The sequence below is a fragment of the Typopeltis vanoorti genome, chromosome 18, assembly GCF_054136105.1.
Source record: "Typopeltis vanoorti isolate ZY-2024b chromosome 18, IOZ_Tvanoo_1.0, whole genome shotgun sequence".
Classification (NCBI taxonomy): Eukaryota; Metazoa; Arthropoda; class Arachnida; order Uropygi; family Thelyphonidae; genus Typopeltis; species Typopeltis vanoorti.
The window spans coordinates 64,436,762-64,454,808 of record NC_143566.1 but is presented as its reverse complement, the minus strand read 5'-3'; the positions used below and the strand labels follow the sequence as shown (position 1 = coordinate 64,454,808).

The 18,047-nt window shown below is 35.4% G+C and overlaps 1 protein-coding gene across 1 annotated transcript in view; it reads right to left on the bottom strand.

The window, feature by feature from the left end:
* Zir (dedicator of cytokinesis) overlaps positions 1-18,047 on the bottom strand; it is a 667,641-nt gene that overhangs the window by 585,529 nt on the left and 64,065 nt on the right. The window contains exons 7-8 of the mRNA XM_090407837.1: positions 10,845-10,930; positions 10,640-10,706 (exon numbers count right to left, since the gene is read on the bottom strand). Coding sequence (XP_090263963.1) covers positions 10,640-10,706; positions 10,845-10,930 — 153 coding nt within the window. The remainder of the gene's footprint in view (positions 1-10,639; positions 10,707-10,844; positions 10,931-18,047) is intronic.

Sequence of the window (18,047 nt, the reverse complement as noted above, 5' to 3'; positions counted from 1 at the left end):
TCATAAAAAAATGTTGCACCATACTAATGAAGTGAAATTATATCACTTTCCCTTCCTCAAGAATAAGTTATCACAAATTATAGGATATTTATGGAACTCCTCTTCTCTGCCCCAAATATATATATGATAAAAGTTTTTTTTTTTTTTTTAACTTGGTTCTACTATAAATTAGATCAAGAAATTATATTCTTGGCTTTAATCCTTCATCCAAGTAAGCAAAACAATGTTTTTGCGTGTGAAGTATCTTCATGACTGAGCTACTTGTATATAGAGGCTTAAAAGGATTAAAACCAATTAGAATATAATTTCTTGGCATCTTACACACACACACACACACACACACACACACACACACACACACACACACACACACACACACAATGCATACATATATACAGGGTGTTCAAGATTAAAGTATCCCTGTTTAAGGTCTTGTGGAGCATCATTCAGTGATCAAAATGAAAATGCTAAGAAACTTTGTAGGAATACATTGTGCATCATGTGAAAGTAATATTCAAGGAAAAAAAAAAGGGGGGTGCTGTATGATGTACCAACATATTTCTATTAATTTCTATAAATAACACATTTCTATTCACTTCCATTATGCATTTTCAATGTGCTGCCTTTCCTCAGTATGCCATTTTGGGAAACTGCATCCTTTGAATGGTGTACTCAATGGCAGAACACAGTTGGTTAGACTGATGATGATGAAATTTTGAGAGTGAAGCAACAACATTGCAATTGTTTGAGCAGTAGTAGAGCTTCACAAGCAAAATACATTGGGGCAAGGTTAATTAATTAATTAATTAAGGTTAATTAATTAGTGCTATGATTGTAGATGGTACTAACAACTAAAATGAAGGGAAAATTCCCTGTCCATCTTTCTAAATCCTCCTAGAACCTGCTGAGTCATGTCACATGCAATTTCCATGCATTTTGGTGTTTGCGACCCTGGTGGCGAATTTTGGAACTTTTTTTCTCAGATATCACTTCTGCATGACACGTGATGTATTCATGTGAAGTTTCACAGCATTTGGATTAGTGGATGGCTCCACAAGGCCTTAAACAGGGATACTTTAATTTTGGTCATCCTGTATATATATGTGTGTGTATGTGTGTTATTATAATCAAACTGATAGAACATTGTCAATGTATTGAAATGCATTGTCACTATATTATTTAAGAGATGCAATCCTTCTCTCAGAATCTGTTTGTTCACCTTTTATTAGTGCTCTACTGTCCATTGAATCATTTTAATGATTCAATGGTCAGTAGAGTGCAGCACAGCATTGATACAAACATTACAAGTGGTAAGGAATATGATATCTAGGAAAGAATACAGTAAAAGAGAGAGATACACAGAAAAAACAAAATACAGCAACCTCCAAGATTCCACAGCAACATATAGAACAGGACACAACATTTTGGGGAGCAGTCACTTTGACATTTGTAGTAGTGGCAATAGCAGTAAACATTTCCAAGATCACAGACTATGATATGCATTCAAAATAAGTTAAATAAGAAACATTCTTTTATTCTCTATTCATAACCATCATAAAAACATCAGGATATGTAGGATATAATTTGTTACTGCTACATTCCCTATTTTGACCAAACAGAAAGGAAGCTTTGAAATTAGAGAGAAAAAAAAAGAGCAGATGTTGCACACTAAAGGAAAAATAAAACATATCTATCTTCATGCCATCAAAAGAATGTGTGAAGTTGAATGGAATTCAAAATCATCCCCTAACTACTTCAAACTAAAATGTGAATATCCATTTAAAGGAAGTAGTGCCAATAAAAACACACCAATGAATGCTAAATCAGAATGATGGACTTACATTAGTAGCAGTTGAGCTTATTTATATCAGTGCCTAGCTTTTTGTTTTTTTTTGTTGTTCAAATAGTACTTTTGTCCATTTTCAAAAATATTTACCTTTCACATAACAGGACATATGCATGAAATATAAAGTGCAACAGACAAAGATTAACAGCAAATTTCAAGAATTTCTTAAACTTGGAAATTTATGATGATGATATATTTACCAACTGTTATTTGTGTGTTAGTTACAATTTGATAAAGTTTATATATTACTTTATATTATATTTAATTATTTTAATTAATACATTTCATTTCATGCATGCTTCTCACTGCCTGTCAGCCATGAAAAGAGAACTTTGATTTTTATAATTAATCAGTTAAATATCATTTGTGGAAAGTTAGGAAAACACATGGCTTTGAAAACTAGCAATATAACATACAAATTCTTTACAATATTGTATTATGGAAATTTTATTGTTCCGTCTGAATTTTTATACTTGAAAAGAAGCAGTCTAAGTGGTGCAAACCACCAAACATTATGCAATAATCACCAGGGGGTGATAAAATTCTGTCTATTTTTATTATGAGAGGATTTTCACATGGAGAAAATTATTAGTTTACTGCAGTCCTATGGTCAACTGTACAGATGAATGGAGAGCAATCCCAGGCAGAGCAGAAGTCAAGGCAGTTTAATTAAGCCTAACCATTTGGTTACCAGTCATCTCTTGATTTTAGTTTCAATTGGTCTTTTTGTTGTTCAGATGCATGAGATTGATGAAAAATGAAAAAGGATAGCCATTGGCCACATGATGACATAAAGAAGCTAAGGTTTTTTTTTCTCCTATCTATCCTAGTATCCATTTGCCTTTTTCTTTCTCCTATAAGACTCTCTTACAACCCTATACTACTCTAGGCATAAGATGAGAACCTTCACTTTTTCACCTCAATAAAGCAAAACTGGTTTGTGTAGGGACCCTTCCCTTAAAGCATAGCAATATACACTAATAACTGTCCAGACACCCCTGTTATTTCAAGTTATGGAACATTCCAGGTTTGCTAATAACATAAAAACTGGTGTACAGATAGTAGGAAGCAGTATTTCACTGTAGCAGTTGAATACAGGTGGTATGGCAACACAAGTTAAACTCAGTGACTTCAAGAGAGGTGTCATCATGGGCTGTCATATTAGTGGCATGTCCATACGTGACATTGCCACTCAACTAGAGCATCCAAAATCAACAGTTGATGTGATCAACAAATGGAGAAGTTCTGGCATCACTGGTGCAGGAAAACACCCAAGGCAGCTGCCGAAAATGACTGACAGGGACAGGCGGGCGGCACGCAAAAACAGGCTATAATTGGCACAGACCATCTGTGATGAGTTCCAGAGCACTAGTACTGCATAAAAATAACTCCATTTACTGGGTTTCCACAGAAGAGCAATGCACACAAGCCAGACATCACAACAAACAAGGTAGCTCATCTGGTCTGGTGCAAAGAGCATGTGAACTGGACAATTGACGAGTGGAAAATGGTACTCTGGAGCAATGAATCAACGTTCGCCTGTTTCCAGTCTGATGGCAGAGTGTGGATGTAGAGGCAGGCAGCCTGGTGAACTCTTGGTACACAGTGTGTTGTACCTGCAATAAAGTTTGGTGGTGGAGGAGTAATAGTGTGGAGTTCATTCAGCTGGTTTGGAGTAGAACCACTGGTCACTATCCATGGTTCTATGAAGGCAGCTCAGTACCTTGATATTCTAGATAATCAGGTGCTGCCTACACTGTAGGGTTTTAATGAAATGGACCCATGTTATTATCAAGATGACAATGCCCCATACCACTAAGCTGCAGTGTTATGAAATGGTATGAAGAGTGTTAAACGACAGCCCTGGCCTTTGCAGAGTCCTGACCTCAACCTCATTGAACACTTGTGGGACAAATTAAAGCGGCAATTGAGGTCAAGAGTAGCACATCCTTGATCTGTCACCGAACTCAGTGCTGCTTTGATGGAGGAATGGAGACAAATTCCACCTGATGTCTGCTGCACATTGGTGGAAAATCTCCCTCAAAGGGTGCAGGAGGTGATCAAAGGCAAAGGTGGACGTACCCAATATTAAGGTCCAGCTGCTGGAATCAATTGTAAATTTCTAAAGTGTCAGGACAATTATTGATAGATGGTGTACACATCTGAAAGGAAGTGTGCTTTGCATTATGGGATACCGAGGCAACTAATGTAAAGTCAACAGAAATTACCTGAGGTGTCTCAAGAAAGCTTCATGCTTGGTCTCAAGAGCAGGGTTTCTAGGCTATGTCAAAAATAAATAAAAAGTAAAAAAATATATAAAATTACTGAAAATGAAGGAAAAAAAATACTTAGCCTGCTCATGGTATAAATGTATTACAGGTTTACAAAAAAAAAAAAAAAAAACCTTTAATGGGCGAGAGTCACATAAAAAAAATCATATCCCTTATATCCATATGTATAACAAGAGGATAACCAGATAATTTCGTTTGAGGAAGCTTGCTTTATTGCTGGTTTAACATTGATTTCTTTGAAAAGGCAAAAACTTTGCCTCAAATATGAAATTACTATGAGAAGATGAATGGAAATGTCTGCATTCATCCAAAACTGTATGTGAAGTACATACAAAGCAAATGGACAAACAGTCAGGAAAATATACATTAAGGATAAGGAAAGTGTTAAATGGAATGAGAACTATAGCATTTAAGATGATCCTGAGAGGATGTGGTAGTTTAGAGGCAATGATGCGGAAGACCTTAACTTGTAGAAATAAAGAGGTTCTGATTCTACTGTATAAGGCCTTGGCGAATTGTTGTGCACAGATTTAGTACCCTGGTTTTCGTGGTGATGACGATATATCGGAAAGGGTCAGAGAAGACCGACTAAGGGCTTTGGGATGTGGGAGTCTCAGTTAAGAACGACTGTTTTACCACCAGTTTGTGACAGTAACCATGCTGTACTGTCCTGGCGACTGAAGACCGATTGAGGGAATGGCATTTGCAATCTTGTGAAAAGAAAGAAGAGATGAGATATCATTGAGACTTTTAAGCTGGTAAAGTTTTATTACCAGGTTAATGTGTAAGAAATTTTTTTGTAGAATGGAAGAAGGAGATAGGAACAAGGGGGGACATACCTGGAAGCTGTACAAGGAGGGTGTGAGCAGGGGTATAAAGAGTAGGTTCTTTACATGGAGAGTGGTTAGTGAGTAGAATGCATTGCTTGACACTGTGGTGAATGACACTGTGGTGAATGCAAACACATTGAATTAGTTTAAAGCATGGTTTGATGGGCTTTGGAGGCAAACACTGCTATACACAGTGCTTGCCTCTCATGATGAGTCTTTTGGCTCCATGGTGGTCTGGTGTTAATAATAATAATAATAATAATTATGTACTCCTTGAAATGTCATCAGAAGACATCTCTCTCTTGTGCTAACGTCATTTATAATTGGACCACTTACAAACAACTTCTTACTGATCTTACTGCGGTCCTATAGTCAACTGTACAGATGACTGGAGAGCAATCCCACTTACTAAAATCACATATCAAGAGCCTCAACAGAATTTATACTGCATAACTTCTTAGGATAAGTCAACTGTATACTTTTGATAGCAGTCTAGACATCCCAGAATTTACTGAATGAAAAAAAAAAAAAAAATCAACAAGATTGGAATTCTAATGTATCCTACTGTCATCAGTGTTCCTACATATTTGTTAAATGCCAATCAAAAACTTATGTACTAAAACTTATCATTCCTATATAAAATATACTTCTAATTTTATTTCAAAATTAAAGACATTGAATTAACTTCAAATGACTTAATGGTGAGCTTCAATTTTTAAAGAAAAAATTTTCACCTGACATCATCAAACTTGCCTCCATTGCTCAGTCGTTACAGATGAAGGCCTTTGGTCGGAAAGACCTGGGTTTGATTCCTATCAGTGATATGAGGAACCTTTATCTGGTCTCTTTCGATGAAAGGTGAGGCAGGTTTCATATAAAAGTAGGGTTTTTTTTTGTTGTCCAGAACAGATATGTGTGTTCGGAGCTGGATTGCCTGTCCAGAACAGGCAATCCAGCTCTGAACACACACATCTACAGATATAAGACACACCAGGAGGCACAAGGCTAACGACTTTATCCTCATTACGGTTGCAATGTCTAAGAATAACCTCGACACCGTAAAAGGTAGAAGAGGAAGGATTAAGTAAAATATCATCAAACTTGTAGATTTTGCATAGAAAAATCTAAGTAACTTTATAAATTCACATATAAAAGGAAGTTTTATCAACAAATGGAAGGAACATCTCGGTAGGTTATTTTACCAAACTCTTGGTATATCTCTATATGGTTTACTTTGAACAACAAAAATATAGTGGTATTTCTACATGAAATACCACTATATTTCTCCAGCCTCATGTTTAATACCATTTTGTGGATGATATATTTGTTATTTGGTCTAGTTCAACAGATGACCTTCAGAATTTCTTTCACAAGATCAACCATATCCATCAATACATCAATTTTACCATACAACTGGAAAATGACTAATATTTCCATTTCTTCCATAATCTTCCATTTTTCTTTCTATAAAAAATCAAGATGCATTCCTATCATTTTCCACATTCCTTTCATGAAGAACAAATTAATTCTATCAGTTTTTGATAACTTGGTATGTCTAGATTGGTGACATGGCATTAACACTAATAACTGTATCAAAATCATAATGTTTCACTTGTTCTCTAACCAACAGAATTTGTGTTCAAGACCCACAATAGGTGTAGATGATGTTTTTGATGTCTTTGGATAGGAAATGCATTTTATTATCCCAACATGAGACCACCACACTGCTTATTGGAGACCTGAATTGACATAAAAAGTTCTGTTTTGTCTGTAGAGTAAGGTTTCTGGATTATACAAAAAAATATTTTTTTAAAAAATGTATTCAACCAAGCCAAGGGTATCCTATCCATCATCAAATTACTGCCATGTACCCTCAAGGTGTGTACAGGATATGATAGTACTACATGAAAAATTTACATCATTACTAACTTCCTATCTACAATTTTCCTCCAAATCAGTCTGTTACTCTCCAACATTACCAGATCTTATATTCCTATCGTCTAAGGCACATTGTACCGCATCAATACACCTATATCTTGGTCTTCCTCTGGGTCATTTTCCTGCCAACTTGGCAGAGAACACTTATTTTGCTAATCTTTCCTCGTCCATTCTGTTCAAGTGACCATACCACCTGAGACTAGCTCTGCTAACACATTCCTGGATGCTGACAATGTCAAGTTCTTTCCTAATATTCTCATTTTTAATATGATATTGCCATTGATGCCATCTGTTCAAGCCCCTAATCTTTCTCAGGACTCTCATATCTGCAGTCTTTAGTCTTTGGTCAAGTGTTTTACTTCTAAACCAGCTCTCAGATCCATAAGTTAAAACTAGTTTGAACACTGTCTTGTATACAGCTAATTTTGTGTTCCGACTAATTTCTCTCTTATTCCATATGAATTTATTCAATTGACTTCCTACCATACCAGCTTTATTGATTCTGTTGTCTATTTCCATATTTAATTTATCATCTTCAGTAAAAATTGTGCCTATATAGCTGAAATTTTCCTTGTTCCACAGGTTCTCCGTTCACAACACAGTTGACATTTTCATTGATTCTGCCTATTTTCATTGTCTTTGTCTTTTTATTGCTGACCTTCATACCATATCTACTACAACAGTTATTCAATTTAGTCAGGGAATCTTGTAAACTTGTAGCAGATTTATTTAGAAGTATAACATCATCCGCATAAAACAAAGAGCTGACATTAACATCTCCAATTTTGATATCATGTTTAATACCACTTTCCTTCATAATGTGATCCATATAGATAATGAATAACAGAGGGGATAATGTACATCCTTGTCTCACACCAGATTTAACATTAAACCATCTTCCTGTACTTCCTTCAATTCTAACTGCTGACTTACAACTCAAATAAAGACTAAGTATTGCTTGATATAATGCCCCATTGACACCATATAACTGCAGCGTATTGAATAGCTTCTCTCTTGGCACCTTGTCATATGCCTTTTCCAAATCGACAAAATTAAACACAGATCTTTGTTATATTCCCATGATTTCTCCACTATTTGTCGTAAAGTGAAGATCTGATCCTGACAGTCTCTATTTGACCTGAATCTAGCTTGTTCTTCACCAAGCTTTTCTTCCACAATTCTTCTCAACCGTTTCTCAAGTATAATTGCATATATTTTACCAGGAACAGTCAGTAGGGAAATACCTCTGTAATTCTCACATTCAGTTTTATTTCCCTTTTTATATATGGGTACTATGAGAGCTCTACTTTAATCATTGGAAATTCGTCCCTCTGTCCAGGCATTCTGAACTATGCAGTGCAGCCACTGTAGGACTTTTATACCACCATACTTCAGCATTTATGGTCGAATATCATCTACTCCTGCTGCCTTTCCACATTTCAAGCCTTTGATGGCTTTTTCTACTTCAAGTATGGATATGTATTCCAGACTGCATGCCTGGTCAGTGTTTTTTTATCACTGTGCTGTCATCACTGCTTGTTTCATTTAGCAAATTTTCAAAGTAATTACTCCATACTTCAAGGATATCTTTTTCTCGCATTTTCATTTCACCTTTATCATCTCTAACTCCTTTTACAGCACTCTTTCCTCCATTCCTAAGCTTCTTCAACAACCTCCAGAATATTTTGCCACCTTCTTGATATTTATTTTCTATATTCTTGCCAAAGTCCTCCCATGACTTTTGTTTAGCTAGTTTTACGCACTGTTTAGCTTTCTTACATTTGTCTCTGTATTCTGTAAGAGTAAAAGCTGACTTATTTGCCAGGAACTTTTGATATGCTTTCTTCTTTTCCTTAACTGCCTCTTTAACTTCCTGTGTCCACCATGGAGTTCTAATTTTTCTATCCTTGCAGATAACTTCACCACATGCCTCTCTAGCTGAATCAATCAGGGTTTTCTTCAAGGCTTGCCACTGAATCTCCAAGGTTTGGTTCCTGTTCTTAAACTCTTTCATTTTTCCTTCAATAATCTTTGTGTATTTTAGTCTACAGTTCACATCTGAGAGCTGATCAACTTTTATTCGCTTTAGAACTTTCTTACATGTCATTCTTTTCAACATGAAATTCAATTTCATCCTGCTCAAGACTAAATAGTGATCACTTCCAATTTCAAATCCTCTGTACACTCTGGTGTCCTGCACCAGGGAGAAAACATCACTATCAACAATAACAGTCAATGAGACTTTTCTTATTCCTTGCCGCTTCTCTCCATGTGAATTTGTGCACATTTTTATGTCGGAACATGGTGTTAGTAATAACCAGTCCATGTCCTGAGCAGAAATCCAACAGGTATTTGCCATTATTATTAGCTTTGCTCTTTTCTCCAAATTTTCCCAAAACATTTTTGTATGTCTGACAATCACTTCTTACTCTGCTATTTAGATCCCCAACAAGGACCAACTTTTCCTTTTTCATTGTGTCAGTAGCGTTCTCTAGAGCTTCAAAAAATTCCTCCACTTCTACCTTAGTAGAACCTTTTGTGGGACCATAGGCACAAATAAGTCTCATTGTCGAGTTCCCCTTTCTGATATTTGCTCAAATCACTCTACTTGACACTGCCTGCCATTCAAGAAGATGAGCCTCGTATTTTGCGTTGAATACTATGGCTACTCCTTCTTTTCCTTGATTGTCATTGCCTGAATATAATATTTTGTATTTATTGCTCAGAAAGATCTCACCAGTTTTTGTCTTTTTTGTTTCAGTCTAATTCCTCTGCTAGCTCTATTTCTTTGCCATTCAGGCTTCTTATGTTGATAGTACCGATCTTTAACTCTGGTGATGTTGAGTTGGGGTGTGTTTTCAGATTTGTTCCAGTAGCTGACTTTTCGCTGTTCACCCTGGTTCCCTGGCAAAAACAACGGGGGCCCTTGTTTAATCTGGCGACACCCCAGCCGGCATGAAATTTTGTCATGCTGTACCATCATTTTGTATTTTGGTTTAACCAATAGGAATACAATTTGGTCGGCTAAATCCCAAATTGCCAGCCCATCCTTGTTCGTTCAGTATCCAGGAAGACACCCAACAGGTTGCACCACGAGAAGGTGAGGATTGGACATTGGGTCAGAAGCCCTGGTCGGTTCTCCGCATTCCTTTAAAGGCTATGTGGAGGGCTCCTCTCAGTTATACAGCTTTGACCCTTAAGCTCCCCCCAAGGGAAAAAGTACTATAGGTTTGTAACCTTTCATTGGTGGAAGCACATAGAATAGAAAAGAGACCTGAAATGAGGTTATTCAAGAAATCCTTTTGATGAATTTCTGCATTTCCCAGATGCAATTTCTTGCATCTGGAAAACAGTTATTTATAAGATGAAGATGTCAAAAATTGTTGTTCAAATATATCTATATTGTATTTTTTTAAGTAGAAACAGAGATATTGCTTTACACTTTAAACATGATTATAAAAATGACTCAGTTTCAGTACAGGTTAACTGTTTATCTTATATGCAATATGTTATGATGAAGCTTTTTAAAAGAAAATGCATAGAAAAATATTCAAATTTTCTTTACCTGTGTTTTTATTTATCATGTCTTAAAAGAAAAAACTGAAATAATCACTTAAATATAGATATTAAATGGTATAATTAGATTATGGACACAAAACTAATATTATTATCAATAATAGTAATTATCCTTTTAATCTTTCTTCAATGAAATAAGAAATGTTCATGGGTCATACCTTCTTTTTTTCTTTAGCATCATATAATGCCATTGTTCCAAAAAGTGGCTCTATTTCCAAATCTAGCCTAAAACATAAGAAATAAAATCTAATATTATAAATGAACAGAAAAATTAAATGAAGTATAACTTTTCTTTTATAATGATATGCTAGAAATAAAGTAAAACAAAAAGAAAGAAAAAAAATGGCTATAAGCAAAACTTACTTTAAAGCCAAGCACTTCACCAAAATTCGATGGCCTAGGTGTTCCTTTGGTAATGGTGCAGGTAGCCTTCTTTCAATAACTTCATCCTTATAAGTAAATGTATACAATATTCATAAAATACTTCCAAATCAATTATGGATAACTAAAATAATTCTAAATAATAAGCATTCTAAAACAACTATTCTAATCTAATCCTGTCCCCTCCTCTTTTGAGAGGGTTACAGCTGATGAACAGTCTCCTCTTCCCTTCCTCTCTATCTCTTGCTTCTGTAAGACTCTTGTCTATCCAGTCTTTGATGTATAAATGATGTATTTTCAGTAAATGTTATAAATTAAAGATACCAAAAAATTATATTCTTGGTTTAATCTTTTATCCAAGTGTAAGAAAACAAAGTTTGCACCTGATGTATTTCCAGGACTGGGGCAACTTGTATATAGAAGCTAATGCCAGCCTGGTTGGCTGAGTGGTTAGCATGGTGGTAGGTAGATGGCACTGGTGTAGTTGTAGAGGACACAGTTGTAGAGTAAGTGCTCTCAATGAGTCTTTGGACTTCCTGGAGGTGTCACGTAGTAATAATAATTATGAATTCACATCACTTGCCTTAGTATCCCATAATGCAAAGCACATATCCTTACAGACATGTATAATGTTATGCATTATGGGAAGGGTCACCACCAAGACCGGTTTGACCTTTATTGAGATCTCATCAGTGGGAGCCATCCGTAGTGACCCTTCCCATAATGCATAGCATTATACATGTCCATAAGGATATGTGCTTTGCATTATGGGATACTAAGGCAAGTGATGTGAAGTCATTAGCTTCTATATACAAGTTTCCCCAGTACTGAAAATACTTCAGGTGCAAATTTTGTTTGCTTACACTTGGATAAAGGATTAAACTAAGAATATAATTTCTTAATAAAATAACAGGATTATTTAATTTGCAGTCTAATGACTGAAAGGTGTTTTTTTTCCTCTTACAATCAAAGGCAGAGGTCACAGTCTTTTTCCCATCTGAAATAATGGTACCAATTCCTCCAAGGGTGTGAACTCTAGGAATTGAAATTCCTTGATGTGAAGAAGCGAGATGGGTAACTAAGGTTTTAAAAGAGACAGTCAGCACAAATAAGATTTATTCTTTCATCCCTTACAGCAGAGGGAAATATTTAATTGTAGTTAAAGATGTGGAAACAAGGGACAAACTATGAGTATTACAAGGTTTTACTTTCAAAGGCAGCATAATTATTCCTGTAATGGTCAGGAGCCAGGTAAAAACAGCAAAAATCAAAAGATTTCCAATGGAATATATAGAGAATAGCAACAAAATTCTTATACAAACATTTTCCAAATGGGATAAGATTAATAATATACAAAAGGGTTTATCAGGTGAAGATCCAAATTGTTTTTCTGGTGATGTCACCTTTACAATGGATATGAAAACGTCCATACCAAATTTTGTCAACGTCAGTACAACCCAAGTTATGGTAAACTATCTTGAAGTACAACAGCAATGCCTACATTGCGGTTCATATAATCACTTGGGTGGTAACTGCCCTAAATCTAAATGTTTCAACTGCATGGAGATCAGACATATTGCTAATCAGTGCTTCAAACCCTGTCAGATATGCAAAAGTTCTGAACACCGCATTAACACCTGCCCTTTTAAAACTTTCGCTGAAAGAATGGGAGCACCGGTAGAGCCAATTAGAACACCATATATATATCAGAGAGGCATAATGAAGAGTTCCTGGATCTTCAGTCTAGTAAAGACAGCACTTTTAAACAAACTACACTTCATAAAATCACAAAAAGTGCATGACCAAACCGTCTAGAAATGAGTCCCAAAATTCCAGATCTGTGGAAGCAACTTTCCCAGTCAAATACTGATGGAACATCAGTTGCATGTTTTTGCATTTCGTTTTGTACCTGTTCAGTTGAAATTGCCAATAATGGACCTAATACAACAACTGAACAGGCACAAAACGAAATGCAAAAACATGCAACTGTTCTACAAAGAGAAACTGGAGAAGAAACAGAAAAGCAAGTAAGACAACTAAAAGAACTTAATATACAGACAAGATCATCAGAAAGGAAAGATGAATTAATAAAAAAAAAAAAAATTGAAGATAAACAAAAAAATAAAAAAAAGCAACTAGATCTAAAAGAAAAATAAGTAATAAAAAATGTAAAGATGATCCACAGAAGGCTGTGGATCATCAAATGAAAACTCTTTAGGCTCAGAAGAGTTTATGGATTATGAAGAACCAGCTCATGCTAATAAAAAGAAAGCAAGAGATACAATTAAAGAAAATATAATAAAGTTTACTGATTTAAAGTTTTCTCAGTATTATCATCTAAACTAAAAGAAAATAACTAGCTTTCAAATCAAGAATGATAGGCATGAAATTAAAATAATGGAAAGCACCTATAAAAAACTGGAAAACAGTTTATAAGAAGCAGGCTACACAACTGCTTGTTCACAGATTGAAGACATAATCGGGTTCATCCAAAATTTAGAAGTTAAAGACTTACCAGTGACACTTCATTAATCATAGCATCTCCTTTCTGCATTGCCTCATTAAATATACGAGTATTCCACAGGCAAATTAAACAAGAAACTACATGGAAACTCATGCTATGCCATAATATCAGGTTTTTGTTTCTCCAAGAAACATACTTCTGCAGATATAAAGATATAAAAAGTTTAACAGGTAGATATCCACTTGTTTCTTATTGGAGCTTTGGAAGATTTAACAGGGCTGGAGTAAGAGTTCTTATTCTTGCCTCTCCCACCCCTCCTTGGGTCATTCTGTAATATTCATAGGGATGCAAAAGGGAGAATCTTGACAATAGACTGGAAATACTGTGGATGTGTAATAAGGTTTATAAATGTTCAAGCTCCATCCAATGGAACAGTTAGACAAAAATTCTTCCAGGAATTGGAGTCATGTTTAAACGGTGCCCAGTATCCAGCTACATCATAGCAGCTGGATATTGGAATTGTATTGAAAACTCTACATTAGACTAAAAAAGGACTCCCCCCCCCCACACACACAGGAGTGGAAAAGTAGGATATGCACAGTTAAAAACATGTCTTGACAATGCTCAACTAGTAGACACATAGAGGATTCGCAATCCTAATCTCCAGGTATATACGTACATGAATCAAGGTATTGATACTCGTATTAATCAAATTTATATCTCTTCTTCCTTGATAAATAGGATAATTCAGATAAAACATCTTGACATCAACATGTCAGATCATAATCCTGTTCTACTTAAGATCCACTGCATGGAAAAATTAGAGATGTGTTCAGGACCATGGAGACTTCTACCAAATTTTCCATTGATCTTTTCAACCAAATTCCAGACCCTCTGTTCAAATTGGGATAATGTTACCTGGAATTGAGATATGTGGTTAAAATTCAAACAAGCAGTAAAGCAGAATATGATGGAATGGGGAAAGGAACAGACTTTCCTGTTCCTTTCAACTTTTTCAACATGAAAAAGTTGAAAGACCTGTATAAAGAGAGAAGGTGGTTTGTAACAAACCAACACCCAACAAACCATAACAAGCCAATGTAATGGTATAGAATATAGCAACATCATTAGAAACATTAACATAGAGATAGAAATGGAAAGGAAGAAACAAGTAGAAGAAAGAAATTTTAAGATAATTTAATAAGATAAATTTTAAGATAAGGATACAGCAGCACTTAGCAGATAGCCCTTCAGCTGCATTCTTCAATAGACAATTCACAAAATTTCAAAAAGAAAGGACTATCATTAAATCTGTGTCGATGGAGAAGACATGTCCACCACTCAAGACATTCTTGAATCCTTTCAAAAACACTATAAAAATCTGTTTGAAGACAATAGCACTGTTGGGAATTATAACTGTTGGGACATTAATGGCTTTCCTGTTCATATCCGAGATGGGCTTGACAAACCCATTACAGCATCTGAAGTTACCACAGTCTATAAAGAATGCCAGACAAGAAAATCCCCAGGACCTGATGGTCTAGGGATAGAACTTTATCACGAGGCCTGGAATTTTATTCTTCCCATTCTAGTTAAACTACTTAATTCTTTTCTCTCATCAGAATACATACCAAGTGAATTTGTAGCAAGCCATACTGTCCTCATTCCGAAACCTAATAGAGATCGCACCTTAATCAGCAGCTGGAGACCTATTTTTCTATCTAATACTGACTACAAGATATTTTTCCGCATTATCAATAACAGGCTTAAAGTGGGAATGAGATACATAATTAAAAGCACACAGGTGTATGGAGTACCAGGTCGAGCAGTAGAATTTAATCTATTTCTGCTACGTGATCTAATCCACTTAGTTAACACGAAAAAGCAGTTGATGGCAGTGCTATCAGTAGACTGTACTCAAGCATTTGATAATGTCTGGCAAAGGAGCCTATGCCAATTCATCCACTTGCCTCCTAGTTAATGGGTTCCTGTCAGACCAGGTAAAAATTCGAAAAGTAGTCAAGCAAGGTTACCCTCTTAGTCAACTGCTCTTTGCATTGGTTCTTGAACCTTTCTTACAGGAAGTCGACAATACACATACTGTGCGAGGACTATAAAGGAAAATAAAGTATTAGCATATGCCGATGATGTAGTTGGAACTTTGAAGGATAATGATTCCATATATATATTTCTTGGTATTTTGGAAAAATTCAGCAAAAGCAGTGGATTAACTATTAATGCAGACAAGACAAAATCAAAAGTTTTGGAAAATGAGATCTTGGAGGAATTCCTTTTGGGCTAACCCCTAAAAGAGAGAACCCCTCACTATACTTGGAATTCCCTTCTCCACATATACCCAATATTACCAATTCAAGAACTTATATACAAGAACTTGGAAATGTTAGAAGACTGGAAAATTGGGCCACTCTCCTTTTCTTCTAAAGCCATAGTACTCAAAACCATAATCTTTCCTGCTCAGTTGTACATAATAAATATTACAGATATCACAGAAGCTGAAGAAAAGCAATTATATAATAAATATGTGCAATTTTTTTGTTCCAGCCGATACCAAGAAATTAGAAAAGAAGTTCTTCAATTATCAAAGAAGCATGGAGGATTTGGACTTCCAGTCTTAAAATTCTGCTATTTAAGCAATGCAGCTTCAAAAATCCATAAAATATTGCAAACTAATTACACATGTATGCAAACCTTCTCCTGTACTACATGGGTTTCATCTTCCCCTGTTTGGAGTTAATGATTATAAAGGTCCAAAAGCTGAGATTGTCCCTGAATACTACAACACTCAGTACTTAACTCTAAGACTGCTAAAACACTCTGGAATTGACATTCTTTCCATTAAAAAAAAGTAAAATTTGGTATAAAGAAATCTTTAATCTCTTTCACCACGAAGTTCCACAGCTAAGTATTGACAACAATAGTTTGTTTCATAACTTCTTGAAGTTCCAAGGATACCCTAACAGGAGAGATCTTGCTTGGAGAATTGCATATGGCCATCTTCCAGTCAATACCATCAAATGGAGGTACTTTAACATCAGAGATCCAATCTGTGACATCTGTTACTGACTGGAAACAGTAGAACATGCATTCTACAGCTGTCTTCTTGCCCTGCATATTTGGAATAGATTATGTAATGTGTTGGGTATTCCATTGCTTACAACAGAACAGATTTTTTTTTTTTGCAATACCCACCACCTGTCAGCAATAGGAAGAGAATTCTGATCTTTATAATTAATGAATTAAAATACCATTCATGGAAGGTTAGAAAGAAACATGGATTTGAAAATCAGCAATATGACATCCAAATGCTTTATAATATTGTATTGTGGAAAATTTTATTGTTCAGTCAGATGATTTTTATATTTAAAAAGAAGCATTCTAGGAGATATGAAATTTATGACTAGATGGTGGTAGACCACCCACATTATGCAATATTCACCAGGGGCAGATAAAATTCTGTCTATTTTTACTATGAGAGGTTTTTTAAATAGTTCCATCCTCTTAATTCAATGTGGTCTTATAGTCAATTGCAGAGATGACTGGAGAGCCATCCCAGGCAGAGAAGGCCAATTCAAAGCAGTCCCAGATGGGGGGGCTAACCACCTGGGTATCAGTCATCTTTGTGCTTTATTTTCAATTGGTGTTTTGGTTGTTCATCTATATGAGATTGGTGAAAAAGGAAAACTCATAGCCTTTGGCTATATGATGATATAAAAGAACTAAGGCCTTTTCTCTCTCTCTCTCTCTCTCTCTCTCTCATGCTATCTATCAGATACTATCAGGCTCTCTTGCACTCCTATACTAATTACTCTAGGCCTATGATGAGCAACCATTTACTTTTTCTCCTCAATAAAGATTGAAACCGGTCTGGGTAGCAGCCCTTCTTATAATGCATATCTGTAAGGATATGTGCATTGCATTATGGAACACTAAGGCAATTGAAGTGAAGTCATTAACCTCTATATACGAGTTGCCCAGTCCTGAAAATACTTCAGGTGCAAACTTTGTTTGCTTACACTTGGATAAAGGATTAAACCAAGAATATAATTTCTTGGTATCATTAATTTATAGTATTACCAAGTGGGAAAACTTCCAACAGTAAATGCTATAACATATATTTCTTCTTTATTATTACTTTCATAAGCTTTCATTGAATAGACATAAAAGACATTTTTTAATATTAATTCATTACTGAAATTATTATTGTTAATAACAAAATCCAAGAACAGAAAGCATCCAAGAACCATTATCCACAATGTTTATCGCAACACTTCTTAAACTCATTCATCTAAAATGTACATGTAACAAACACCTCTAGTAACAAAATGCAGTGTTGCTTAATGCTGTCCAAGAAAATAACTCTAGCCCTCACATCCTTTCTATCCATATGGTACTCAAATTTTAGGGATGAAACTTTGTTATCTTCCCTCATTGTGTATTGAAAAAAAAATTCTTCTGTACTGATCATAGAAAATCCCTTTAGCAATATATGTTTTATTATATCCTCTATTTTATGCTTAACTATCAAATTCTATAGCCCAAAATCTTTAATCCATTCTTACAGGGGACATACCACAGCCATAACAGCATCTTGGTCACTCATCTCTTAATCCTTTCCAATGCTTCCTCATCTCTCAAGAAATCCTGGCAACCAAATCCGAGTGCAGTAATCCAGTGTAGTCATATTAAAGTCTTATAAAGAG